Source organism: Atractosteus spatula, chromosome 4 (assembly GCF_055471065.1).
Source record: "Atractosteus spatula isolate fAtrSpa1 chromosome 4, fAtrSpa1.hap1, whole genome shotgun sequence".
Lineage (NCBI taxonomy): Eukaryota > Metazoa > Chordata > Actinopteri > Semionotiformes > Lepisosteidae > Atractosteus > Atractosteus spatula.
This window is the reverse complement of record NC_142709.1, coordinates 34,682,972-34,710,962: the sequence shown is the minus strand read 5'-3', so window position 1 is coordinate 34,710,962 and position 27,991 is coordinate 34,682,972. Positions and strand designations below refer to the sequence as shown.

Genomic DNA, 27,991 nt, shown 5'->3' with positions numbered 1-27,991 from the left:
TATTCATATTGATTACACAAGATACAAAAGCTGTCAATAATTTCCACCAAAAGAAGTTTTTAAATGTGTGCACAGTTTACATTATCACAATGTTTCCTTTATTGTTAAATGAGTAAATCAAATGAGTAATGCTAATACTTGCGTGCTTGCTGACTTTTTATACTTTTGTCTTATTTTGACATATTTCATTGGATTTCATAATTAACTTCCACATTCAATTTGTCGGCATTTCTTTGCCTGGTGTCTTCTCTGACTTTTGCATTGGTTACAGTATGGTTCTTTGTTATTACAACAGATTTTTCTCCTCACAGTTATTTATAAAGAGCCATAAATCATGTTCACTGTCTGAAGATGCATTTGCTTTTGCCGTGGTTTTCCGGGTGGAAATGATTCAAGGATTTGATGCTCTACCTTCTATGTCTACTGAATGTGTGGCAAGAATGTGTAGACTCACTTTAACTGGATAACTGAAACGTTTGCCTTCATGAAACCAAACTAAACCTGAAGTCCGGTATCTGATTAATTCAATCCAGCTAATTGAAGAAAATCCTGAATTTGTTAAACCTGGTTCATGAAACAGTCCGAAACTGACTGTCATACTACGAAAAAATTATTTGCTATACCTCGGGCAACAAATTCAGCACAAACCAAAAATTCCTAGACAGGGTAGTTACAGTACATTTCTGGCAAAAGAATAATTGTGCATCCTCAAAATAGTGTGGAAAGCGATATAAAGACCCACAGCTAATAGAAAATTGTTCTTCATTCACTGTTGCATTCTTGCTAATGTTTTTGGTGTTTTTATATCACTTCGTCTTGGAAAACTGGCACAGTGCAGTGCAGTGCTGGACAGGTAAAAGTCTCATTTGTGACCAAACACAAATTTGCATATCTCCAAAAGTTTCTGGATGTGAAGAATTAACCCACAGCAGTAATAATATTACAGTAAGTCAGTAAGTGTTTATTACAGTAAGTGTTTGTAGACCACTTCCTTTTGCCAGATTTGCACAGTGCAGGGCAGTGTTGGACAATGAAAAGTCTCATTTCTGACTAAACAAAAATGTGTGCATCTCCAAAAGGGCTGAAATGTGAAGCAGAAACCAACACCTAATAGAAAAGTGCTCATTATCATCACTGCACCACAGGTCAGAGGTCAGCAGGAGGTATTCCACTGTAGACAAATACCTCACACCAAGATCAAGTTCTGCTGTTCGGTGGTATTCCTGCCACCCCATCTGTCCATATGTGAATCTACCATCAGGAGGGGTGGGAATTCAATGACGACCACCTGTTTCATTAAGCGATGGAAAATCTGAAAATTTTCATTAAGCACTGAAAATTTTTATTGCAGATTCACCCAGGTGAGTCATTGTTACTAAACTTCACACTTTATCTAAAAAACAGGTATGATTATTAGGGCTCACCTGTAACGTTTGACTGGGCAGCTCTTGTCAAGATTGTTTCCTGTAGCCAAAGGGCAGAAAGGTCCAGGGTTCCAGGAATACAAACTCCCAAGACTTCCTGCAGGAGAGCAGCTGTAGCCATAAGACCTTGTAGCCATCCTTCTGGCATGGGGACATGCCCATCTACGAGGCAGGTGAGAATTGTCTACAGCAGCGGTGTCCAAACTTTTTTTATTGGGGGCCAGATGGAGAAAAAAATATGGAGCGGCGAGCCACAGGCTACAGGTGAGGCCAAATAAACAAATAATACCAGAATGAACAAGTAATAGGTTTATTCCATGCTGAAAAAAGAAGAAAGAAAACACAACGTTTCGGCCGTGGAGCCTTCTTCAGGTGTCAACTGGTGTCAATAGGAGCCTTCTTCAGGTGACACCTGAAGAAGGCTCCATGGCCGAAACAGTGTGTTTTCTTTCCTCTTTTTTCAGCATGGAATAAACCTGTTATTACTTGTTCCTTTGCGGCCAACGCATGCTGACGCTGCTACCCACCTGAACTACTACAAATAATACCAGATAAAAGTGCATTCCAATAACCAAATTGCCTTTTAATTTAAGGGACTACTCTAACAGGTGTTAATTTTCATAATGTCTCTTTACATTATATTCCTTCATTACAGCAACTAATTATTGGCAAATTAAACAGACACACTTGCCTCTGGACTCGGTGAAAAGGTATTCATTTTGCCAACGTGGCTGGAATCTCCTGCATCCGCTGTCAATTTTTCGTTTCTTTGGTTCCGCCATTTTCTAACGTTGCTAACGTTAATTTACAGAATTAAAGTTTTGAAGAGAGTAAAGAGGGGGCCGTTTCAGTTTCGTGGGCCGAGGGGGTAGCAAAATAGTTTTGAGATGTGATTTTACGTGATGCGGCACCTAGTGTTCAAAATCGTGTAGCGTAGTAGTGTAGCGCTCTCGGGTTCACGTGGGTATGCGCCCCCACCCCGCTGGGGACTCGAACCCGGGCCTCCGGCGTCGCTTCATTTTTTACTTAATATCGAGCCAAATCTAGTTCTAATCTAAATTAACTCGGGGGCTGGTGGCGGGCCGTAGTTTGGACACCCCTGCTGTACAGCAAGCAATACTCGGCTGCATTGCATAATGTTGTTATACTCTCCAAGCAATACTATATTAGGTTGAAGGACGTATACTTTGAAGTTCGGCTGTTTACCAACACTGTTCATTCGCTTTGCTTAATGTTGCTCCTATATCCACTGGATCCCTTGACAAAAATGACGTATTTGCAGAGGATTTCTAGATAACTGTACAGAACTGTTTATCACAAAGTAGTTCAGGTAGGTAGCTGCGTCAGCATGCGTAGGCTGCAAAGGAACAAGTAATACTATTTAATATAACATTTAATAGGTTTATTCCATGCTGAAAAAAAGAAGAAAGAAAACACAACGTTTCGGCCGTGGAGCCTTCTTCAGGTGTCAACTGGTGTCAACAGTCACTGTCGAAACGTGTTTTCTTTCTTCTTTTTTTCATTATGGAATAAACCTATTACTTGTTTATCACAAAGTCAGGCAGTGTTTGACCGAGCCTGCATGTGTTACTACAGGTAACCAGATAATATTCAATCTTGCTTCGTGAAACCGGACAAGACTTTCATCGACATATTTGCTAAAGTTGTCCGGTTGAGTATTCTCGCTTTATGAAATTCCCCTATGGTCATCAGAAAGACCTTCGTGTCAACTAACGCATTTACGTTCTGTTCATGTCTTTGAGTTGTTCCCTAGCGGGGCTGCCTTAGCTGACGAATACAAGCAAATCCAGTTAAACACAAATGTATTGTGAGTTTACTAATCCATGCTTCTCCACAAACAACCCAGATCTCAGCTCATAGGCCGCTCAGCCAATCAACGAACGATGTAGTTTGAAAGGAATTATCCAATCAAAATAACATACCAAAGAGAAGGCGGTGCAAAACATGGCGATGGCTCCTTCCGTTAGGTAACTAACCTATCACTCATCATGTATTCCGTCACTCTATTGGCTACAAATCGGCAAGAGGCGGTCTTATTAATTAAATGCATTTTTTAAAATACTCTATCTGCTGCAAGAAAGAGACGGGGTTGAACGGCGTTTTGCTTAAAACAAGTAAAGGTATGTTTGTATTAAAAGAAAAACTGTTTTAATTTATAATACCAGGTCGACATTGTCGAATATAGTTTTTTTTTTTAATTAGGTGAAGCATTTTATTTCCCCGCTTGGTTCCAGTAACTAGAAACCATTCCACAACTTTTTCAATGTAAGTTTACACATCCTAGAGACTGAATAAAGACTCAATGAGAAATGAATAATTAAATTACGCAATATCACGTTTCTTTCGCATATAGTTATGCTTCTTTTTAAATATCTATCGTGTTGACTAAATGTAGAAGTTTTCTAACTACATGAGCCAATTAAGATGCACACTATTGAATGTATTTTTTACATGTATCTATGGGATATTTAAGACTTGCCGTGATAGGTGTAAAATATATATCGATATCGCGTTGCAAAGTGTAGGGCTGATGGAGATGTGCAGGGATCAGTACTGCTGGCTACGTTAGATAACATAATATAGGGATTTTTTAAAGCTTATTTATTATGGAGGAATATTTCCTTCTCCATTTGCTTAACACAATACAACTTAATTGAAATTTCCGTATGTTCTTGGTCTGTGTGTTTGAACAAGTCTATTGGCTGTGGCTTATGGACAACACTTACAGTCATCACCGATGAGAAGTGGGAATGTCTGATGCTTGACCAGTATCCAAGAGGAGAGCGGTAGTTATGTCAGAACACATGACAGGAGACACATGACAGCTTTCCATTTCTGTTGAGAGAAAAACCTCTTTTCACGTGCTTGGAAATCTAAAATGTCATTCCTCTTAATACATTACTTCAATAAGAAGATATTTTGGGGTTTAAGATGTTACAGTTTTTAAGATTCTTGTTCCTTATTACTCTGTGTTTTTCAGTATTTCTATCTTATTGTATGGGATTCCATATTATGTAATGTACAAAGGAACGTGGTGAAATATTTTCGTTAAATGTTATAAGGCTTTACAAGTTGAGTAATGTTATTGTTAGTAAGCCTTCTGTTTTTTCATTTGTTTTCTATACTGCATTTTTAGACTTGAATTAAAAGTGAATTAACAAGCCAAGTCCTGCCATAATGTCCCCTGTTCAGGCAAAGGCAGGTGAGTTAGCTTTCCTGTGTCCAGTACAGTACATCTGTGTGTAGATTGATTGTCCTCGTGTATACAGGCTCAGCACGGCAAAATGCGGAATCAGGGAGGTTCTGCTCGTAAGAGGAAGGCTGTGGTCCCTCAGCGCCGAGTTCCCCCCCCTCCATCACCACCCCGGCGATCTGGCAGGGCAGGTCAGTGTGAAGCTCCACCACTGTGACTCGCTGTGTTTCTGTGTGTGTCCATCTGTGTCTCTGTTTGCTGGGTGTTGTTTCACAGAGGAACTCAGTTACTGTCTGTCAAGTCCTCTAATTTCTTTTTAGTCAGTTCAGGACTGTATTTATAAACGATGTCCTGCAAACCTAGTAAGAGAACCACAGGATGGTTATCTGCACACATACAGTATTTGTCGTCTTTCTGTTACCTCATCCCTATGTGTGAACAGTGTATTAACTTGTCTGTTTTGTGCAAGGGGAGAAGCCAGTGAAAAAGCGTAGGTACCGTCCAGGGACCCGCGCTTTGATGGAGATTCGCCAGTACCAGAAATCCACTGAGCTGCTGCTACGCAAAGGCCCCTTTGCCAGAGTGGTAATGTCTTCTCTTTCCCTTGTCAGCTAAGTCAATACTGTTCCAACCAGCTTCTGAAATGTATGACATTGTGTGTTTTCAGGTACGTGAGGTCTGTCAGCAGATGTTTGTGATGGATTACAAGTGGCAGGGCATTGCTATCAGTGCGCTTCAAGAGGTAACACCTTGCAGTAGTTTAGTGGTACTTTACTGTCTAGTCACTCTATACCAGTGATATACATCATATATGAATAAGTCTTTAAAAAATGTAAATTGTTCCAGAAAACCACCTCTTAGGAAAACCAACCATATCTACTGTCTACCTTTGTCTGCCAATGCAAGGTATACCTGAGATCATACCTGGTTGCCTATTTAATGTAATTAAACGGTCTTTCACTAGTGATAGAGCACAGCAGTCTATGAGCACTTCATTGCCACTTGCTGGACTGTAGCTAATAGTTCAGCAGAGCTGGTGCTTTCAATCTTACAATGGTTGTTTTTTCACCTGTCAAATGTGGTTTAACTTGTTTACAGTGATTTGCAGGAGGCAAATCTGTGGTGTTATTTCACTCGTCATTACCTCAAGGTCCATTTTTATCTTATCATGACTGCTTTGTGTTAAAGTTGTGAAGTCTATGTATATGTTCCTTCACGTTACTTATGTGTAATCAAGGAAATTAATTTTAATGACAAATTTTAGATCATTCAAACTGCTACTACAAAAAGAAATTCTTCTGACAAATAAATAGTAAGCCAGTAAGTTATGGTTAAAGTAGAAACGACTTATTCTTCAGTTAGAGTTTCTAATTGGGTATCTGAAGATGGCACTCAACTATCAAAACTATTTGAACTGTTAGCCTTGATAGAACCTTTGTTTGCAGACATTCTAATGTGAGAAATATTGGTAGAACAATGTTTTTCTGCAAAGGCTTTTTTAGAGAATGCGTACTTGCATCTGAAAGGACTGAAGAATGAAGTTTCATTATTATGGAAGCAGTGTATTTTTATTCTTTTTAAAATTCATGAAATGGTCTGTCTGTTGGGAAATGCGCCTAGTGTCTCTGATCTACACCTCTGCCCTCTCTTAGGCTGCAGAGGCGTTCCTAGTGCGGCTGTTCCAGGACTCCTACTTGTGCTCATTGCATGCCAAGCGGGTCACCCTGTTCCCCAGGGACATCCAGCTGGCCCGCCGTATCCGGGGTCCTGAGGACCGCGTGTGAGGAGCCAGTCCAGCACTGTTCAGCAGGATGGCCACCAGCTGTTCTCAATAACACATTGATATGTTGCAAAGATTTTTCACTGGCTGGATGATAGTCAGCCATTGTTACAGATGCTGTATTTCCAGTAGTTGTTGGAAATTGTTTAAATGATCTTTGGGTTTTAGACTCCTGTTTCACAAATGTTTTTTTTAAGTAAAGATTTTATTTTTCTTATTAAAGTTTATTTAATCAAACTATTCTTTGAATTCTCTGCCTAAGAATATTAATTTAATGCTATGATGTAACAGTAGTTGACTTGAAAGCTACAGGAATATGAAGTCTCTGTTTTAGAAAGTAATCAAGTATGTACAGTATTTTCTCCTTTCAGTATGATTTTAATGTACTTTAATATCCATTAAATGTCCTTTAACTTTTAACTTTTTTCTCTCAGTGCAGTTTTAATGGAGTGTCCTGGCAGTCGTTGTCTGTAACGGTGTTAATGTCAAATGAGTCAGAGAAAGGTAGTAACCTCTTTCTTGTTACTGCCTACTGTCGCCAGTGTACTTGTTCCGTTCAACAAATGACTGAATACTGTAGTCTGAAAATTTTTCGACCATTACGGATTTTATTCCCAAATCCTTCTTCCCATCCATAATAGTTTTCTTTCCCCCAGCTTGCTGTTTATCCTTTTCCTTCCTCCACATCTCTTCTCATAACCCTTGCTTCTTCCTGACTTTCTCTCCTCTTTTGGTAAAAAAGGAATACAGACATCACATGATCTCAGTTTTTTGTATTACAGGTAGAATTAAACTGAATGATTACAAATAAACCATTTGGCTCCTCCTCAATTGGCAGAAATTAATCTGTTTCCACTGGAATCCACCTGTAACACTTTGGGTAGAGATGTGCTTCTTGTTCTTGGTTTTAAATGCATGTCTACATACAGTAGTTTCTTTTTCTGTCCAGTTTTTGTGCTGTTTAAATAGAAGAAAAACAAAACAATGGAAGAAGTCCATGGGGTTGTCCTTTTCACTTTTTTGGAAGATTTTGAATATTTGAATCGGGTTTCAACATAATCATTCTTCAAGACTAAAAAGTTAATTTACTTCAGCCTGTCAATTTTCTTTAAGCCCCAAAATGTACCTGCTTGCTCTGAAATGATTACAGAGCAGAGCAGCATTCTTTTCTTAATGTAGCACATGAGATTGCAAATGACATTTGCAATCTCATGTGCTAAATTAACAAAGTTTTCCTGAGATAAATTTCTTGAAAGTTCTCATTTTCAAAAAGTTAACCAAACCTCAAAACCATCTTTCTGCAAAACAGGACAATATAGGTGCAAAAGGCTCTAACAAAATCAAAAGACTTAACACATGCTTCAGATGCTAAACAGGACATCAATCAATACAATAGGGCCCAGAAATGGAATACTCGCTATCTTTGCTTCCAGAAAGCTATTCAAAAGATGATAACATCTGATATAGTAACATGGTTATATTACCCCTCACTGTCCTGTCACATTCAGTATGACTCCGTGTCCAATAAGGGTCTTGCCACGTCGCTATTAAGCCATGATTTGGACTGTGGTGACCTTTATTTCATTAGAGGTACAGTATTTGTATAACTCCACCTTTCTTTTTCCCATTATCTGCCCCCAGCACTATCACCATGCATTCAGACCCCTTTTTCTTCCAACTACTTGTTCCTGCTCCATCCTTCTGCAACACTAACTCACTGGTAACCTAATACAGTAAATGTATGCTTCAGTATTGACTGAAGATATAACAATTTTGGCTGTTATGTGTGAGGTAAGGTTTAAGTCATGGGACTGGTTGCTTTCAGCTGTGAACTAATTTCGTTTCACAAGCCTTACTCTGTTAACTGCAGATTTGCATTCATTGTTTTGTACAAATGTGCTTTGAATTTTGTGTAAACACAGTCATAAATGACAAAAAGTGTTTCTCAAATCACACTTCATTCGTGGGACTTGCATTAACCATTTTGAAAAAGTATGTTTCAGGAATTGCATTTGAGCAGCTGAGAAAAACTGTAATATGGTCTATTTTTGTATCCCATATTTTATTAGACCTATTTGGACACCTACCCCAGCTCTGGCACCTCACAATCCTTCCTCCTGCACCTCCACAGCGGTGTGTTTGATCTTTCTTCCTGTTTTTGATCCTTTGTTAAGTGAAGACCTCCTAACATCCCGTCGGCTTAAAGTCTGCTATTTTGACACCTGTTTTTTTTTTCTTTTTTATTTGCAAAAATTACAATACAAACATAATAACCATAAATTACATAATATCAAACACCACAAAATAAAAACACAATCTACAAAAAACCTTTACAATACAAACAGGGTTGCTGTCGACAGGTATAAAGGTCAATTACTTTACTAAAGCTGTATTTTCTCCTCCACAGAAGGATTGTAACTGTTAGAAACTTTGATGTTTATGTTTTAATTTGAAATCTTTTTTGTCAGTTACCCATGTAACTAATTTGTAATAAACCGTCAACATTAACGACAGCATTTTGACTAACCCTGTAAAACAAAATAGAAACTAATATAACTCTTTTTCCTTTTTCTTACCACAAACCACTTTCCCACATACTACTAAAAACTACCATTTCCAATGTGTCTTTTCTTGAGAAACTCAGTAACAGGCTCAGTATTATGTGAGCTATAGTACCGGACTTTGAAAAGTGCTCGCAAATGAAAACTATTAGTATTCTTAGGTACAGAATTCAAGCCACAATTTCGACATCATAAAAATTCAAACAACAGAACATACTGTAACAATTTCAAATACAGTCTTTGCATATCATATAAAAGTTTTCAACAGGAGCTCAAAAATCGAACATAATCATTTTCAACTTAACAGAACTTGTGGAAATACAACACCTCTAACAATGTCTGACAAATATCCAGACATTGTGGCCATCCTGCTGAACGGTGCTGGACTGGTTCCTCACACGCGGTCCTCAGGACCCCGGATACGGCGGGCCAGCTGGACGTCCATGGAGAACAGGGTGACCCGCTTGGCATGCAATGAGCACAAGTAGGAGTCCTGGAACAGCCGCACTAGGAACGCCTCTGCAGCCTAAGAGAGGGCAGAGATGTAGATCAGAGACACCAGGCGCGTTTCCCAACAGACAGACAAAATGACCACAACAATTTGGTAAACCTGGATTTTGCAAAGGCTCACGTATTGAATTCATATTATATAAATACAAGGAGCAGATGATGTGAGCATAAAAAATGCGTCAAGTAGTTAGTACACCAAACATGGTATATTTCCGCTCATCAATCTGCTTTCCAACTGCTTCTTCCAATTTAGAGTCACAGGGGAGCCAGATCTCAGCATGCAAAAGACCCAAGGCAGTGTACACCCTGGACGGAATGCCAGTCTATCCCACTAGAATATGTCATGGTTCATAATTATTCAAGATCCTTAAATAATTTTAAACTGTTAAACAAAATAATTTGCCTATAACAAAGCTCAAGATTGATTCTGTCTCAAGGCTAACAATTCAGGAACATTTAACCACATTTGATATGTGGAAAAACAATCACAGTAAGATCAGTAATTTACAGAAGACACTAGGTCTGCTGCTACAGTCCAATAGGTGGCAGTAGAGGGCTCAGATTCCTGGGTGATTACATTGCGTTGTACAGATAACCAGGTACAGCTTCAGGTATATTATACCATGCATTGGCAGACAAAGACAGGCAATAGATGTGATGGGATCTGGCCATTTCTGGAACAATTTAAATGTGAACCTTTATATGTATACTCATATCTGATGTAGATGTAAATATAAATTCAAGTACACAAGTATGTCAATGGTGTAGAGTGACAGTAAAGTACCACTAAACTCAAAGACAGTAGACCACAAGGTAAACCCACAATCTCACCTCTTGAAGCGCGGTGATAGCGATGCCCTGCCATCTGTAATCCATCAGAAACATCTGCTTACACACCTCGCGTACCTGGAACCACACAACATCTTTAGCAGCAGATCAGTCAAGGCTTAAATGGTCCTATTTAATGTCCCTGCAAATGTCTGAAGCTGCTGGTGATTAAACCCCCCCCACAAAACCTTCTACAATTGAGTGGAGAGACACAAGTAAGCAACTTGAGTTAAACTCCTACTAATTCTACTTTGTTTTTTAGCTTCACTGCTCCTCACCTCACTCATAGCTTCCAGGTGGTGGGACTATGGTAGCAAAACACAATGATACCAGACAAGCATGCAGAGTTATTGTCAGCACCAGTGCTCTTCTGTTACCAAGAAAACATGCAATAAAGAAGTCCATTGTATACAGTGCACTGCCTTACTGTATTTCCACTATTTGTGTAGCATGAGTGTGTATAAGACATTACCACTCTGGCGAAGGGGCGTTTGCGTAGCAGCAGCTCAGTGGATTTCTGGTACCGGCGAATCTCCATCAAAGCGCGGGACCCTGGACGGTACCTACGCTTTTTCTCTGGCTTCTCCCCTTGTACAAAACAAATAAGTTAATGCACTGTTCACACAAAGATATGAGGCAACAGACTGACCAAAAATATAGACACATACAGTCTGCACTCACGTATCAGTCACACACTTTTCTTCATAGAGATTTATATATATCGCATATATCTGCTTATTCCAATATTTCAAAAGTAAGTAACTGCTGTTCAGATAAACACAATTTTGGTTGGGTATATACTCCTACAAAGCATAAGGTTAGCAGATTAACCTGCCTCAAAAGAAAATATGAAGAGAATGTCAAACTATACTGTATAATGCACAACCTATGTGTCCAGGCTTTGCAGTGACTAGTGTACTTCAGTGGTTAACTGACATGTGATCACAATTATTTTCCCATGGCATATTGTATGACTGGATCACAAAAAAGACAAATTTAAGGACCTTTACAGGAGCAGCACTTTGCATTCAGTTGTGTGTGTACTGATTTTTTATTGCAGGAGCAGACTTTACAAAAATTAAATGATTAAAGTGACAGATGACCATGCCATGCGTGACCATGACCGTGCAGTATCCACGCACTGCCTAAGAACGGGAAGTAAAATGATCAAGGATCAAAACCACCCTGGAAATGCACTTTTTATGAGTATAAGAGCCTGGTCCTCTAGGTTCAAAGAAAGCTTCTACAGCACAGACATAAGACTCCTAAACTCCACCTCTTAAATTCTCCACCCACTTACACCCCTCTGTTTTGCATTGAACTCAAAACACAACCACAACTTTCCAGGGAATTTACAGCCACTGCTGAACTTTGCACACAGCTTTGCTATCTAAATGCTGGTTAAATAATAGCTGCTACCCTGTTATTGTCTCCAAGAATTGAGATGTAATTTGTTATGTCATTTTCTGTCAATGTTATGTAATATTTTATGTCATTTGTCATGTTTGAGGAAAACACGGAAGTAAGCATTTCATTGTACTCAGGAACATGTGACAATAACCCTGAACTAAAATTTGAAGGGAGGCCAATACAATAACTGAGACACAGAGGGACAGACAGGCAGATGGAGACACACAGAAACACAGTGAGTCACAGTGGTGGAGCTTCGCACTGACCTGCGCTGTCAGATTTCTGGGGTGGTGGCGGAGGGGGAGGAACTCGGCGCTGAGGGACCTCAGCCTTCCTCTTACGAGCAGAACCTGGTTCTTCCTGATTTTGTATTTTGCTCTGCTGAGTCTGTGTAGACAAGAACAATCAATCTACACACAGATGTACTGGACTGGACACAGGCAAAGCTAAATACACACATGTAGAAATATGCTTATGTCTAGTCAGGTTCACACTCCTTTCAAGAAGTTATTCTCCAGGACCTTTCCAAGTGAGTGTATTATGCAGTGTGAGCATGTATGTCCAGTGTGAGTGTGTGTCCAGTGTGAGTGGATCCAGAATGTGTGTGTATCCATTGTGTGTATCCAATGTGAATGTATATCCAGTGTGTGTAAAGTATGTATCCCTTGTGAGTGTGTATCCACTGTGTGTACAGTATGTATCCGTTGTGAGCGTACATCCAGTGTGAGTGTACAGTTTATCCATCGTGTGTGTATATCCAGAGTGTGTATCAAGTGTGAGTGTACAGTTTATCCAGTGTGTGTCTATCCAGAGTGTGTGTATCAAGTGTGAGTGTACAGTTAATCCAGTGTGTGTGTGTCCAGAGTGTGTGCTTCAAGTGTGTGTGTATCCAGTGTCTATCCAGAGTGTGTGTAGTTTATCCAGTGTGTGTGTGTATCCAGTGTGAGTGTACAGTTTATCCAGTGTATGTGTTTCCAGAGTGTGTATCAAGTGTGAGTGTACAGTTTATCCAGTGTGTGTCTATCCAGAGTGTGTGTATCAAGTGTGAGTGTACAGTTTACCCAATGTGTGTGTACTGTATATCCAGAGTGTGTGTATATCCAGTGTGGTGCCCAGTTGAAGTGCAAAGGACATTACTGCTCTGGTGGAAGGGCCCCTGCGTAGCTGCTTGTTAGTAGATTCCTGGACCGGGCTGACCTCCATCATAGCACTGGTCCCTGGAAGAAACATACTTTGTCCATTAGCATCTCTCCCTCTATAACACAGACCATTTAATGCACTGACCACAAAAAGAGACAAGGCAACAGACTGACCATAGACACAAATCTGTAAATACGGTTTGTGCTCACATATCCACCAATGTGTTTCCTATTAAACTTGCAGACGCTCACTTGCAAAAGGATGTGACAGATAACCAATACAAATGATACCACTGGAGTGATAAAATTGAATATTACAAATTCAGTGATAGGAGTCAGAAGAGAACCGACATGTACATGTGCTGGCTTAAAACAGGAACTGCTTTACATTTGAATAAAATCATAAAGTAAATCATGACCTGGTCTTTCGGATCGCTGGGGTGGTAACGGAGGGGGGGGATCTTGGCGCTTAGGGGCCACGGCCTTCCTCTTGCGTGTAGAAGCTCTCGGATTCACCATTTTGCTGTGCTGAGCCTGAGTAGACATGGAAAGCAAATCCTCAGACAGATCTACTAGACCAGATATAAGGAAACCTAGCCATTTTTGCCTGAACAGGAAACATAAGATGAATTAACAAGCCCTGCCCTGCAATTATATCTGTAAACTAACATCACTTGTCCCCCCCTTTCACATGCCTGCCTCCAAACCTACCAAGACCAACATGAGAACATGCCAGTATATCATTCAGTACTGTTCTGTCAGTGGTTTTCAACCTGCAGACTCTCACCCATTTTAGAAGGTGTGAGAAGTTGCAGAAAATAGATTATATGAATGCAATTTACCAAGAGTGATAAAAAAGATTAATATTAAGGTAGAAAAGCATTTAGGTCTAACTCGGCTTAAAGTCTGAAATGCAGTACAAACTAAAACACATGACAAAATGGAATACCTACCAACAATGATACTACTTTACACATGCATAGCCTTAAAAACTTTAATGCTACCTAAACCATTTTCACTCTATATCTGACCTATTTTTTCTTGGAAAAATTTTAGAATGTATTGTTGCAATTCATTAAACAGGAAACTCAATGGAACCTGTCTGATTTCAGACAATTACACAACACACAAACTACCCTTGTTAAATGTTAAAGTTACTGTATTCTTATGACTGCAGAATACACAGGGGGTTATTTGCAATGATGCAGACATAGGGTTTCCCAATAAATGAATTTATATTTATTTTTAAAGGAATTTCTAGACTACTTAGTGGTATACTTTGTGTACTGTTATAAGTCACAGGCCGCACTGTGTTCGAAGTAATTTTGTGCGGTTAGTGATTTTTTTCAAGTGGCAATGCTAGAGTAGAAAGAATGTGTAAAGTGATATAAAGTGCTTCCACAACTAAAAAAATGAAATCATTCACATTAGAAGAAAAACTTTAATTTGTAAGATTTATTAATGCATCTAAATTGGCTCAAGCACTTTGAAAATCCAACGAGTTCCTACAAACGTAAGATTTTTTTAAAATGCAGAACTATATCCGAATGAAAACAACTTATTTCGATGTTGTCATTAGAAAAGCCTTTCGTATTTGCACACAAACTGAAGGAACAAACTACAGTATTGCACCCGTCTTTTCAGTGCAAAAGCCAGAGGGAGTCAATAATTTCATATCTTGTTTGTATGTACATCTTATTATAATGTAAAACTGTATTAAAAACAACCACATTAGAAAAAAATGACTATGATGTCCAAATCAGGATGGTAATGTGTCGTTAATATGGTTCATTTGATGAAACTACTCACTCTAACATTTAAAAAATATTGAAATATTAATTTCTAGCTACTGCAAGCAAGCAAACTCATTAAGTAAAATTAATTATATAATTAGCAATGATAAAACTTAACAAAAGCTTATTTAGAAAAACTGGCAGCAGTGTCGACGCTGTAGTGACAGATCTAGACTAAAATTAAACTTTAATATTAGACTTATTTTGAGTATTCCTACCTTAATTTCTTTCAAATAAAATTGCTGATCACGCGTGCTTCCCTACTTGCCACTAATACCGTAACTCAAATAACATTCAATTAACATCTCTGCCTCCCCGCCTCCAGTACCGCCTTTTGGCCAATAGAGTCAGGAATAAACTATGAGTGACAGGATTATGACTGTGTGTTACGACTTCTCTGGAGATCTGGAGCCCCTGTATTTGAACAGGAAAAATGTCCTTACCCTGATAGAAGCAATAACAGAAAAGACTTGTGGTGTTTTTGTTGTTATTTCTTTTTTCAAGTGGCAACGCTTGAGTAGAAAGAATGTGTAAAGCGATTAAAAGTGGTTCCACAAATACAAAAATATAACCATTCACATTAGAAGAAAAACTTGCGTCATTCTATAATTTTTGTCAATGTTTATTTACATATTATAAAAATATTTGCTTTATTTAAGTGAGGTTGCCTTTTCCAGACACGAATTCCAGGCCATGCATACACACGGAAAGAGGTGCAAACATACTGCACTGCACGTGCTTGCCAATTTACTCCAACAGGTATGCAAACACGCATTGTGCATTAAAATAAAATAAAGCTGTAAAATAACAACCCTCTTTCTTTATTAATTAATTTATTAATTTAATTGGGTCGTTTCTGGTCGCCCTGAAAATATGCAGCAGGCCGGATTCACAGCCCGATTCTATTGGAACAGGAAAAATGTCCTTACCTCGACAGAAGCAATAACAGAAAATACATTTTGCTGTTATTATTTCTTTAATTGTCACTCCATGTAAATCAGCTGTTCGCTCACTTTTTATTACTTACAGAACATATGGATGGAGTAATGACACACAACGTTAGGATTATCTTTTACATTTTCAAGCTACAGTGTAATAAGTCATTCGTTGTTATTATTTTATGGCGTCATGAGCACAGCGTTTTCTTAAGACTACTCTAAAATGCAAAGAAAGCATTTGCAGAATTTCCAATATTGCACCATTCGCAATAAGTCTCGTAAATATACCAGCAATACATTAACATCAAGATTAATTAATGCATCTTAGTTGGCTCATGCACTTTGCAAATCCAGCGATTTCCTACAAATGTAAGATTTTTTTTTTTAAATGCAGAACTATATCCAAATGAAAACAACTTACTTCGATGTCGTCATTAGAAAAGCCTTTCGTATTTGCACACAAACTGAAGCTAAAAACTACAGTATTTCACCTGTCTTTTCGGTGCAAAAGCCAGAGGGAGTCAATAATTTCATATCTTGTTTGTATGTACATCTTATTATAATATAAAACTGTATTAAAAACAACCACATTAGAAAAAAATGACTATGATGTCCAAATCAGGATGGTAATGTGTCGTTAATATGGTTCATTTGATTAAACTACTCACTCTTAGGTTTAAAAAATATTGAAATATTAATTTCTACCTAATGCGAGCAAGCAAACTCATAAAGTAAAATTAATGATATAATTAGCAATGATAAAACTTAACAAAAGTTTATTTAGAAAAACTGGCATCAGTGTCGACGCTGTAGTGACAGATCTAGACTAAAATTAAACTTTATTATTAGACTTATTTTGAGTATTCCTACCTTAATTTCTTTCAAATAAAATTGCTGATCACGCGTGCTTCCCTACTTACCACTTATACCGTAACTCAAATAACATTCAATTAACTTCTCTGCCTCCCTGCCTCCAGTACCGCCTTTTGGCCAATAGAGTCAGGAATAAACTATGTGTGACAGGATTATGACTGTGTGTTACGGCGTCTCTGGAGATCTGGAGCCCCTGTATTTGAAACCGCGGTGAAGTTAGCTTGAAGTTCGAAAATGATTTTGGCACGCCAGTGTCTCCAGCTAAGCTGTCCTTTTTACAGGAGCTCAAAAGAGCTCAGATGAAGTAGCTGCAAGTGAAGTGAACTAGATTTAGTACAGACAGCAAGGGGCAGTTCTTTAGCTGGATGTGGGCTTGTGTGTCAACAACTGTCCATCTGTGTTTTTGTTAAATTTACTTAGACTTCTTTAAAAAAAAGCAGGATAAATTCCACAGAATAATATATTATTAGCTACTACATTAGCTAGATTGAGTGAATGGCCTCCTGTCATTTGTAACCCTTCTAATGGTTTTAGATTCCAGGGACTATTGATACAGTAATTAAACAGCCACCCCATACTGCACAGCATAGCATAATAGCTATGTTTGAAAATCAAGAAAATAGGAAAGAAAAGTTCATCTTTTCTCAGGATAACTCCCCTCAGAAAGAAACCTACTGTAAGTACCAGTTTCAATATGCCCAAAAAACAGTATGTCTTGGATAAGTGTTAGCTTTCAAAACCAATGTGAAACTGAAATAAAGCACAGGAAACCCAGAAATTACTGGAAGCTACTTATTAACTACTGCCGGATAAACAAAACTGAAGTCTTTATCGTTGGGCCCCCCAAAAAATTGTCATAACACGTTAAGAGTCCCCTTTTAATGTGGCTGATCACACTGTTAATCGCATCACAGTAACAGTAAAAAATATTGTACAGTAACTTGGTGAAAAGTTTCACCCTGACTTTAATGTTGATTCTCATTGAAAGCGGGTTTCTAAAGTTTTTTTTTCTCCATCTTAGAAACATAACTAAGAATGTCCACTCCATATTAAGAAAGCTCAAAGAATCTAACTGTTCTAATGTTCTGACTAGAACACAGAAATACAATCACATCATCCAAGTCCTGTTTTTATTGCACTGGCTTCTCATATGATACCATATACAGTACATCTTGTAGTGTCAAACAAATGACAAAGTTCAGGTGTCTGTGAAGCAGAAGTCCCTTTATTCATATGCATATGGAAGTCTGGCTTGTGACCACCAGACTTAAAAAATAAGTAGCTGAAGATGGTCCTTTATGCCTTAAAACACAAAGAGTTACTATGACATATTCTAAACAAATGATAAAACAGCAACACCTGCCAATTAATTATATCTAAGTTGCAGACTAGTTAGGAGTTAGTTCTTTTCATGTTCTGGGCGTATAGCCAGCTTACCAAATACATGCCCTTATCTTACTGACCAAGGACAGGCAGCATCTTTGAATACATTTGAGCACAAAACCTACGTCAAGCCACTAAACTGCATAGTTTGCAAAAAACATACAAAAACATGAAAATGATATTATTATCCCACTTCCTGGGCATCTCTCTTATCTCTTCATTCTTCAATCTCAAGGCTTTTTTACTCACATGCAGATAACTTAGCCTCCTAAGTGATCTTCTGCTTCCCTAAGCATCAATAAGACTGCTCTGGTTGAAGGATGCTGTCTATCTCAAAAACCGCCAAATAAACAGGAATATGCAGGTGGCAGAGCTTCCAGTCACACAGCCCTTAAACTGTGGAATGACTTACCGAACCTTATTAAGGATGTCCAATCTGCATCAGCTTCTTTATCAAGCTGAAGACACATCTCTTCAGTTTTTCTTATCCTAAAACCTCTGCCCCGGCCGAACAGCCACCAAAACCAAGGGTTTTCAAGTGTGGAGGCATATTACCACATTACAATCATATTTGCTGTGTCTAATCATTTTTAACTCCCTTCCTGCCTCTCTTCTGTCATCACAGTGCCTTTAGTAGGCATTGAGCTCCATCAAGCTCCATCCCCCATGACAAGGACTGCTCCTGGATTTCTAAAGCGCTGGCCCCAGTGGATATGAATCCCTACCAAACCAAGATCGCAGAACACTCAAACCAGTGGATAGGACACATTTGCTCTCATAATATCTTAAATACAATTCACTCTGCCTCACCATGCATGGCTGTGCATGTGAACTGTTTCTAATAACTGCTTGTCATACACAGCCAGGACCTGAAGGGGGAGGTCAACCTTCAGACCCTGAAACTCCAGAGATTTAGCTTTCTCCTTTGGAGAAAATTTCTATTATGTATAAAAAAAATTACAAATGAAATGAATGGAATATTGCATTTTAAAACTTCTCAAATCAAAGCATTGGCGTGAAAGGTCAGGGGGCTTGTTTAGTGTGTAAAACACTTGGTTACAGAACCATGTGTGTTGTGGTTAAAAAGCTATTGACTCATGAAGAGCATCCCCCATCCCAGTGTATTGCCTGTCCAAAGGTGCTATCTTCCAGAAATAATAAAACATTACAGAAGAGATTCACATTCGAAAGCATGACCATGAAAGATAAGAGGGCCTGCTTAGTGTTTAAGCACTGCTTAGCCTGCTTGGTTGCAGCATTGTGAATATTGTACTTAAAAAGGTATTGACTTGTGAAGAGCACCCCCCACCCCATGTACTGCCTGTCTAATGGTGCCGTATTGAAAAAATCATAAAAAAATAAAAAAAGGTTCACAGCCCAAGCAAAGCTGGGAAAGGTCAGAGGACTTGCCTAGTGTGTAAAACACTTAGTTGCAGCATTGTGGGTGTTGTGGTTTAAATGCTATTGGCTCATGAACAGAATCCCGGTATCCCAGTACTTAGTGCCACATTAAATAAAACCATGAGAAAAAGAGATTCACAACGCAAAGCTGTGTCAGTTTTCTATGTAACAAAATCAGTTTGAACATCATGGGTATTGTTTTTTAAAAGCTGTTGAGTAAAGAACAGGAATTTTCCTGCTGTCAGCAGTATTGTGTACATAGTTGACCCTTACCTGAATGAAAATAGGACACAAAGGGTTTCAGAAATCAAACAAAGCTTTATTCCTGCTTACAGGCTGTATAACTGGAGACTACTTTGAGTCTATTTTGGTGCTGTTCTGCTTCTTATGGTCATATGTGGGTTGTTCACACGAACCCTTATTGAGGTGTATTTCTCGCATTGTGAACGTATGTACACAGCAGTCCCACAGTGTTCCAGTTAGTGCGTAATTACGTATTGATTGTAAACCTGAGGTTTACAAAAAGAGAATTAGCTCACTGATACATTTATGTAGAGGTTGTGAACATTTTCACAATTCGTGGTCTTTAAAATGCGTTTGGTTTGAAGGCTTTATGTGTTTCCCTTGCGAAGATATGGGCATTAGAATGTGCGTGGTCAAAATAATGTCATAAAAACGCCAAAGTGAAGGCTGTGAAAATATTCACAATGTACTTTACAAGTGTTTTCGTAACTCTAGGAGCTTTCGTGAAAACACTACTGGCGTGCCAAAATCATTTTCAAACTTCAAGCTAACCTCACCGCGGTGTATTAGAACAGGAAAAATGACCTTACCCTGACAGAAACAGTAACAGAAAATACATTTTGCTGTTATTATTTCTTTAATTGTCACTCCATGTAAATCAGCTGTTCGCTCACTTTTTATTACTTACAGTACATATGGATGGAGTAATGACAAACAACATTGCACCAATCACAGTAAGTCTCGTAAATATCCCAGCAATGCATTACCATCAAGATTAATTCATGCATCTTAATTGGGTCATGCATTTTGCAAATCCAGCGATTTCTTACAAAAGTAAGATTTTTTTAATGCAGAATTATATCCGAATTAAAACAACTTATTTCGATGTCATCATTAGAAAAGCCTTTCGTATTTGCACACAAACTGAAGGAAAAAACTACAGTATTGCACCTGTCTTTTCAGTGCAAAAGTCAGAGTCAATAATTTCATATCTTGTTTGTATGGTTTTTATGTACATCTTATTATATTTTTCTTATTAAAGTTTATTTAATCAAACTATTCTTTGAATTCTCTGCCTAAGAATATTAATTTAATGCTATGATGTAACAGTAGTTGACTTGAAAGCTACAGGAATATGAAGTCTCTGTTTTAGAAAGTAATCAAGTATGTACAGTATTTTCTCCTTTCAGTATGATTTTAATGTACTTTAATATCCATTAAATGTCCTTTAACTTTTAACTTTTTTCTCTCAGTGCAGTTTTAATGGAGTGTCCTGGCAGTCGTTGTCTGTAACACCTTTCTCTCTTGTAACGGTGTTAATGTCAAATGAGTCAGAGAAAGGTAGTAACCTCTTTCTTATTACTGCCTACTGTTGCCAGTGTACTTGTTCCGTTCAACAAATGACTGAATACTGTAGTCTGAAAATTTTTGGACCATTACGGATTTTATTCCCAAATCCTTCTTCCCATCCATAATAGTTTTCTTTCCCCCAGCTTGCTGTTTATCCTTTTCCTTCCTCCACATCTCTTCTCATAACCCTTGCTTCTTCCTGACTTTCTCTCCTCTTTTGGTAAAAAAGGAATGCAGACATCACATGATCTCAGTTTTTTGTATTACAGGTAGAATTAAACTGAATGATTACAAATAAACCATTTGGCTCCTCCTCAATTGGCAGAAATTAATCTGTTTCCACTGGAATCCACCTGTAACACTTTGGGTAGAGATGTGCTTCTTGTTGTTGGTTTTAAATGCATGTCCACATACAGTAGTTTCCTTTTCTGTCCAGTTTTTGTGCTGTTTAAATAGAAGAAAAAACAAAACAATGGAAGAAGTCCATGGGGTTGTCCTTTTCACTTTTTTGGAAGATTTTGAATATTTAAATCGGGTCTCAGCATAATCATTCTTCAAGACTAAAAAGTTAATTTACTTCAGCCTGTCAATTTTCTTTAAGCCCCAAAATGTATCTGCTTGCTCTAAAATGATTACAGAGCAGAGCAGCATTCTTTTCTTAATGTAGCACATGAGATTGCAAATGACATTTGCAATCTCATGTGCTAAATTAACAAAGTTTTCCTGAGATAAATTTCTTGAAAGTTCTCATTTTCAAAAAGTTAACCAAACCTCAAAACCATCTTTCTGCAAAACAGGACAATATAGGTGCAAAAGGCTCTAACAAAATCAAAAGACTTAACACATGCTTCAGATGCTAAACAGGACATCAATCAATACAATAGGGCCCAGAAATGGAATACTCGCTATCTTTGCTTCCAGAAAGCTATTCAAAAGATGATAACATCTGATATAGTAACATGGTTATATTACCCCTCACTGTCCTGTCACATTCAGTATGACTCCGTGTCCAATAAGGGTCTTGCCACGTCGCTATTAAGCCATGATTTGGACTGTGGTGACCTTTATTTCATTAGAGGTACAGTATTTGTATAACTCCACCTTTCTTTTTCCCATTATCTGCCCCCAGCACTATCACCATGCATTCAGACCCCTTTTTCTTCCAACTACTTGTTCCTGCTCCATCCTTCTGCAACACTAACTCACTGGTAACCTAATACAGTAAATGTATGCTTCAGTATTGACTGAAGATATAACAATTTTGGCTGTTATCTGTGAGGTAAGGTTTAAGTCATGGGACTGGTTGCTTTCAGCTGTGAACTAATTAATTAATTTCGTTTCACAAGCCTTACTCTGTTAACTGCAGATTTGCATTCATTGTTTTGTACAAATGTGCTTTGAATTTTGTGTAAACACAGTCATAAATGACAAAAGTGTTTCTCAAATCACACTTCATTCGTGGGACTTGCATTAACCATTTTGAAAAAGTATGTTTCAGGAATTGCATTTGAGCAGCTGAGAAAAACTGTAATATGGTCTATTTTTGTATCCCATATTTTATTAGACCTATTTGGACACCTACCCCAGCTCTGGCACCTCACAATCCTTCCTCCTGCACCTCCACAGCGGTGTGTTTGATCTTTCTTCCTGTTTTTGATCCTTTGTTAAGTGAAGACCTCCTAACATCCCGTCCGCTTAAAGTCTGCTATTTTGACACCTGTTTTTTTTTTCTTTTTTTATTTGCAAAAATTACAATACAAACTTAATACCCATAAATTACATAATATCAAACACCACAAAATAAAAGAAACAGGGTTGCTGTCGACAGGTATAAAGGTAAATTACTTTACTAAAGCTGTATTTTCTCCTCCACAGAAGGATTGTAACTGTTAGAAACTTTGACGTTTATGTTTTAATTTGAAATCTTTTTTGTCAGTTACCCATGTAACTAATTTGTAATAAACCGTCAACATTAACGACAGCACTTTGACTAACCCTGTAAAACAAAATAGAAACTAATATAACTCTTTTTCCTTTTTCTTACCACAAACCACTTTCCCACATACTACTAAAAACTACCATTTCCAATGTGTCTTTTCTTGAGAAACTCAGTAACAGGCTCAGTATTATGTGAGCTATAGTACCGGACTTTGAAAAGTGCTCGCAAATGAAAACTATTAGTATTCTTAGGTACAGAATTCAAGCCACAATTTCGACATCATAAAAATTCAAACAACAGAACATACTGTAACAATTTCAAATACAGTCTTTGCATATCATATAAAAGTTTTCAACAGGAGCTCAAAAATCGAACATAATCATTTCCAACTTAACAGAACTTGTGGAAATACAACACCTCTAACAATGTCTGACAAATATCCAGACATTGTGGCCATCCTGCTGAACAGTGCTGGACTGGTTCCTCACACGCGGTCCTCAGGACCCCGGATACGGCGGGCCAGCTGGACGTCCATGGAGAACAGGGTGACCCGCTTGGCATGCAATGAGCACAAGTAGGAGTCCTGGAACAGCCGCACTAGGAACGCCTCTGCAGCCTAAGAGAGGGCAGAGATGTAGATCAGAGACACCAGGCGCGTTTCCCAACAGACAGACAAAATGACCACAACAATTTGGTAAACCTGGATTTTGCAAAGGCTCACGTATTGAATTCATATTATATAAATACAAGGAGCAGATGATGTGAGCATAAAAAATGCGTCAAGTAGTTAGTACACCAAACATGGTATATTTCCACTCATCAATCTGCTTTCCAACTGCTTCTTCCAATTTAGAGTCACAGGGGAGCCAGATCTCAGCATGCAAAAGACCCAAGGCAGTGTACACCCTGGACGGAATGCCAGTCTATCCCACTAGAATATGTCATGGTTCATAATTATTCAAGATCCTTAAATAATTTTAAACTGTTAAACAAAATAATTTGCCTATAACAAAGCTCAAGATTGATTTCTGTCTCAAGGCTAACAATTCAGGAACATTTAACCACATTTGATACTGTATGTGGAAAAACAATCACAGTAAGATCAAAACGCATCTGCACATCTACTGCTACATCTGTTCTCTTTCTTTTTCTTTTTCCCGTTTACAACCATTTTTTGTGCAATATATGCCAGGGACCTGTGCAATATATTTATATTTATATCTATATTTTCATCTATATTTATATTCATATGTGTGATACGATTTTTCTGTGTACTGTTCTGTTCTAGTTTGTTCTTGTGTGTCCGGACTGTGAGTAACTCTTGTATTGTATTGTATTGTATGTATTGTACTATTATTATATAATTCGTTACACTGTGGCTGTGTTGTGTGTGTTAAGCTGCTGTTGCACTGCAATTTCCCTCACGGGATCAATAAAGTATCTATCAGTAATTTACAGAAGACACTAGGTCTGCTGCTACAGTCCAATAGGTGGCAGTAGAGGGCTCAGATTCCTGGGTGATTACATTGCGTTGTACAGATAACCAGGTACAGCTTCAGGTATATTGTACCATGCATTGGCAGACAAAGACAGGCAATAGATGTGATGGGATCTGGCCATTTCTGGAACAATTTAAATGTGAATCTTTATATGTATACTCATATCTGATGTAGATGTAAATATAAATTCAAGTACACAAGTATGTCAATGGTGTAGAGTGACAGTAAAGTACCACTAAACTCAAAGACAGTAGACCACAAGGTAAACCCACAATCTCACCTCTTGAAGCGCGGTGATAGCGATGCCCTGCCATCTGTAATCCATCAGAAACATCTGCTTACACACCTCGCGTACCTGGAACCACACAACATCTTTAGCGGCAGATCAGTCAAGGCTTAAATGGTCCTATTTAATGTCCCTGCAAATGTCTGAAGCTGCTGGTGATTAAACCCCCCCCACAAAACCTTCTACAATTGAGTGGAGAGACACAAGTAAGCAACTTGAGTTAAACTCCTACTAATTCTACTTTGTTTTTTAGCTTCACTGCTCCTCACCTCACTCATAGCTTCCAGGTGGTGGGACTATGGTAGCAAAACACAATGATACCAGACAAGCATGCAGAGTTATTGTCAGCACCAGTGCTCTTCTGTTACCAAGAAAACATGCAATAAAGAAGTCCATTGTATACAGTGCACTGCCTTACTGTATTTCCACTATTTGTGTAGCATGAGTGTGTATAAGACATTACCACTCTGGCGAAGGGGCGTTTGCGTAGCAGCAGCTCAGTGGATTTCTGGTACCGGCGAATCTCCATCAAAGCGCGGGACCCTGGACGGTACCTACGCTTTTTCTCTGGCTTCTCCCCTTGTACAAAACAAATAAGTTAATGCACTGTTCACACAAAGATATGAGGCAACAGACTGACCAAAAATATAGACACATACAGTCTGCACTCACGTATCAGTCACACACTTTTCTTCATAAACTTAGAGATTTATATATATCGCATACATCTGCTTATTCCAATATTTCAAAAGTAAGTAACTGCTGTTCAGATAAACACAATTTTGGTTGGGTATATACTCCTACAAAGCATAAGGTTAGCAGATTAACCTGCCTCAAAAGAAAATATGAAGAGAATGTCAAACTATACTGTATAATGCACAACCTATGTGGCCAGGCTTTGCAGTGACTAGTGTACTTCAGTGGTTAACTGACATGTGATCACAATTATTTTCCCATGGCATATTGTATGACTGGATCACAAAAAAGACAAATTTAAGGACCTTTACAGGAGCAGCACTTTGCATTCAGTTGTGTGTGTACTGATTTTTTATTGCAGGAGCAGACTTTACAAAAATTAAATGATTAAAGTGACAGATGACCATGCCATGCGTGACCATGACCGTGCAGTATCCACGCACTGCCTAAGAACGGGAAGTAAAATGATCAAGGATCAAAACCACCCTGGAAATGCACTTTTTATGAGTATAAGAGCCTGGTCCTCTAGGTTCAAAGAAAGCTTCTACAGCACAGACATAAGACTCCTAAACTCCACCTCTTAAATTCTCCACCCACTTACACCCCTCTGTTTTGCATTGAACTCAAAACACAACCACAACTTTCCAGGGAATTTACAGCCACTGCTGAACTTTGCACACAGCTTTGCTATCTAAATGCTGGTTAAATAATAGCTGCTACCCTGTTATTGTCTCCAAGAATTGAGATGTAATTTGTTATGTCATTTTCTGTCAATGTTATGTAATATTTTATGTCATTTGTCATGTTTGAGGAAAACACGGAAGTAAGCATTTCATTGTACTCAGGAACATGTGACAATAACCCTGAACTAAAATTTGAAGGGAGGCCAATACAATAACTGAGACACAGAGGGACAGACAGGCAGATGGAGACACACAGAAACACAGTGAGTCACAGTGGTGGAGCTTCGCACTGACCTGCGCTGTCAGATTTCTGGGGTGGTGGCGGAGGGGGAGGAACTCGGCGCTGAGGGACCTCAGCCTTCCTCTTACGAGCAGAACCTGGTTCTTCCTGATTTTGTATTTTGCTCTGCTGAGTCTGTGTAGACAAGAACAATCAATCTACACACAGATGTACTGGACTGGACACAGGCAAAGCTAAATACACACATGTAGAAATATGCTTATGTCTAGTCAGGTTCACACTCCTTTCAAGAAGTTATTCTCCAGGACCTTTCCAAGTGAGTGTATTATGCAGTGTGAGCATGTATGTCCAGTGTGAGTGTGTGTCCAGTGTGAGTGGATCCAGAATGTGTGTGTATCCATTGTGTGTATCCAATGTGAATGTATATCCAGTGTGTGTAAAGTATGTATCCCTTGTGAGTGTGTATCCACTGTGTGTACAGTATGTATCCGTTGTGAGCGTACATCCAGTGTGAGTGTACAGTTTATCCATCGTGTGTGTATATCCAGAGTGTGTATCAAGTGTGAGTGTACAGTTTATCCAGTGTGTGTCTATCCAGAGTGTGTGTATCAAGTGTGAGTGTACAGTTAATCCAGTGTGTGTGTGTCCAGAGTGTGTGCTTCAAGTGTGTGTGTATCCAGTGTCTATCCAGAGTGTGTGTAGTTTATCCAGTGTGTGTGTGTATCCAGTGTGAGTGTACAGTTTATCCAGTGTATGTGTGTCCAGAGTGTGTATCAAGTGTGAGTGTACAGTTTACCCAATGTGTGTGTACTGTATATCCAGAGTGTGTGTATATCCAGTGTGGTGCCCAGTTGAAGTGCAAAGGACATTACTGCTCTGGTGGAAGGGCCCCTGCGTAGCTGCTTGTTAGTAGATTCCTGGACCGGGCTGACCTCCATCATAGCACTGGTCCCTGGAAGAAACATACTTTGTCCATTAGCATCTCTCCCTCTATAACACAGACCATTTAATGCACTGACCACAAAAAGAGACAAGGCAACAGACTAACCATAGACACAAATCTGTAAATACGGTTTGTGCTCACATATCCACCAATGTGTTTCCTATTAAACTTGCAGACGCTCACTTGCAAAAGGATGTGACAGATAACCAATACAAATGATACCACTGGAGTGATAAAATTGAATATTACAAATTCAGTGATAGGAGTCAGAAGAGAACCGACATGTACATGTGCTGGCTTAAAACAGGAACTGCTTTACATTTGAATAAAATCATAAAGTAAATCATGACCTGGTCTTTCGGATCGCTGGGGTGGTAACGGAGGGGGGGGATCTTGGCGCTTAGGGGCCACGGCCTTCCTCTTGCGTGTAGAAGCTCTCGGATTCACCATTTTGCTGTGCTGAGCCTGAGTAGACATGGAAAGCAAATCCTCAGACAGATCTACTAGACCAGATATAAGGAAACCTAGCCATTTTTGCCTGAACAGGAAACATAAGATGAATTAACAAGCCCTGCCCTGCAATTATATCTGTAAACTAACATCACTTGTCCCCCCCTTTCACATGCCTGCCTCCAAACCTACCAAGACCAACATGAGAACATGCCAGTATATCATTCAGTACTGTTCTGTCAGTGGTTTTCAACCTGCAGTTTCTCACCCATTTTAGAAGGTGTGAGAAGTTGCAGAAAATAGATTATATGAATGCAATTTACCAAGAGTGATAAAAAAGATTAATATTAAGGTAGAAAAGCATTTAGGTCTAACTCGGCTTAAAGTCTGAAATGCAGTACAAACTA

General features: G+C 38.7%; 3 protein-coding genes across 3 annotated transcripts; 1 reads left to right on the top strand and 2 right to left on the bottom strand.

Moving 5' to 3' along the window:
- Window positions 1-3,497: 3,497 nt before the first annotated feature.
- On the top strand, window positions 3,498-6,665 carry cenpa (histone H3-like centromeric protein A). Its single transcript, XM_088913953.1, has 5 exons — window positions 3,498-3,565; window positions 4,715-4,829; window positions 5,108-5,223; window positions 5,306-5,380; window positions 6,291-6,665. Exons 2-5 carry the CDS (start codon window positions 4,730-4,732, stop codon window positions 6,420-6,422), a joined length of 423 nt encoding a protein of 140 aa, XP_088770079.1. The 5' UTR covers window positions 3,498-3,565; window positions 4,715-4,729; the 3' UTR covers window positions 6,423-6,665.
- A 2,708-nt stretch (window positions 6,666-9,373) lies between these two features.
- On the bottom strand, window positions 9,374-13,385 carry LOC148836278 (histone H3-like centromeric protein A). Its single transcript, XM_088914730.1, has 6 exons — window positions 13,286-13,385; window positions 12,865-12,944; window positions 11,994-12,114; window positions 10,790-10,905; window positions 10,321-10,395; window positions 9,374-9,505 (listed from the first exon to the last, which is right to left on the bottom strand). The coding sequence occupies exons 1-6, from the start codon at window positions 13,383-13,385 to the stop codon at window positions 9,374-9,376; spliced, it is 624 nt and encodes a 207-aa protein (XP_088770856.1).
- Window positions 13,386-23,270: 9,885 nt separating this feature from the next.
- Window positions 23,271-27,584, bottom strand: LOC148836277 (histone H3-like centromeric protein A). The gene is made up of 6 exons (XM_088914662.1): window positions 27,485-27,584; window positions 27,064-27,143; window positions 26,245-26,365; window positions 25,035-25,150; window positions 24,566-24,640; window positions 23,271-23,402 (listed from the first exon to the last, which is right to left on the bottom strand). Exons 1-6 carry the CDS (start codon window positions 27,582-27,584, stop codon window positions 23,271-23,273), a joined length of 624 nt encoding a protein of 207 aa, XP_088770788.1.
- Window positions 27,585-27,991: the final 407 nt, after the last annotated feature.

What these genes read in the sequence shown, in the direction of transcription:
- LOC148836277 (XM_088914662.1), bottom strand. Translation starts at nt 27,584, where the DNA reads ATGGTGAATCCGAGAGCTTCTACACGCAAGAGGAAGGCCGTGGCCCCT. An exon ending in GGGGCCCTTCCACCAGAGCA is followed by an intron (nt 26,366 to 27,063) that starts GTAATGTCCTTT and finishes TTGTCTACACAG; the next exon opens with ACTCAGCAGAGCAAAATACA. An exon ending in CCAGAAATCTGACAGCGCAG is followed by an intron (nt 25,151 to 26,244) that starts GTCAGTGCGAAG and finishes GTTTTGTACAAG; the next exon opens with GGGAGAAGCCAGAGAAAAAG.
- LOC148836278 (XM_088914730.1), bottom strand. Translation starts at nt 13,385, where the DNA reads ATGGTGAATCCGAGAGCTTCTACACGCAAGAGGAAGGCCGTGGCCCCT. An exon ending in GGGGCCCTTCCACCAGAGCA is followed by an intron (nt 12,115 to 12,864) that starts GTAATGTCCTTT and finishes TTGTCTACACAG; the next exon opens with ACTCAGCAGAGCAAAATACA. An exon ending in CTATCACCGCGCTTCAAGAG is followed by an intron (nt 9,506 to 10,320) that starts GTGAGATTGTGG and finishes GCCCTCTCTTAG; the next exon opens with GCTGCAGAGGCGTTCCTAGT.
- cenpa (XM_088913953.1), top strand. Translation starts at nt 4,730, where the DNA reads ATGCGGAATCAGGGAGGTTCTGCTCGTAAGAGGAAGGCTGTGGTCCCT. An exon ending in CCGGCGATCTGGCAGGGCAG is followed by an intron (nt 4,830 to 5,107) that starts GTCAGTGTGAAG and finishes GTTTTGTGCAAG; the next exon opens with GGGAGAAGCCAGTGAAAAAG. An exon ending in CTATCAGTGCGCTTCAAGAG is followed by an intron (nt 5,381 to 6,290) that starts GTAACACCTTGC and finishes GCCCTCTCTTAG; the next exon opens with GCTGCAGAGGCGTTCCTAGT.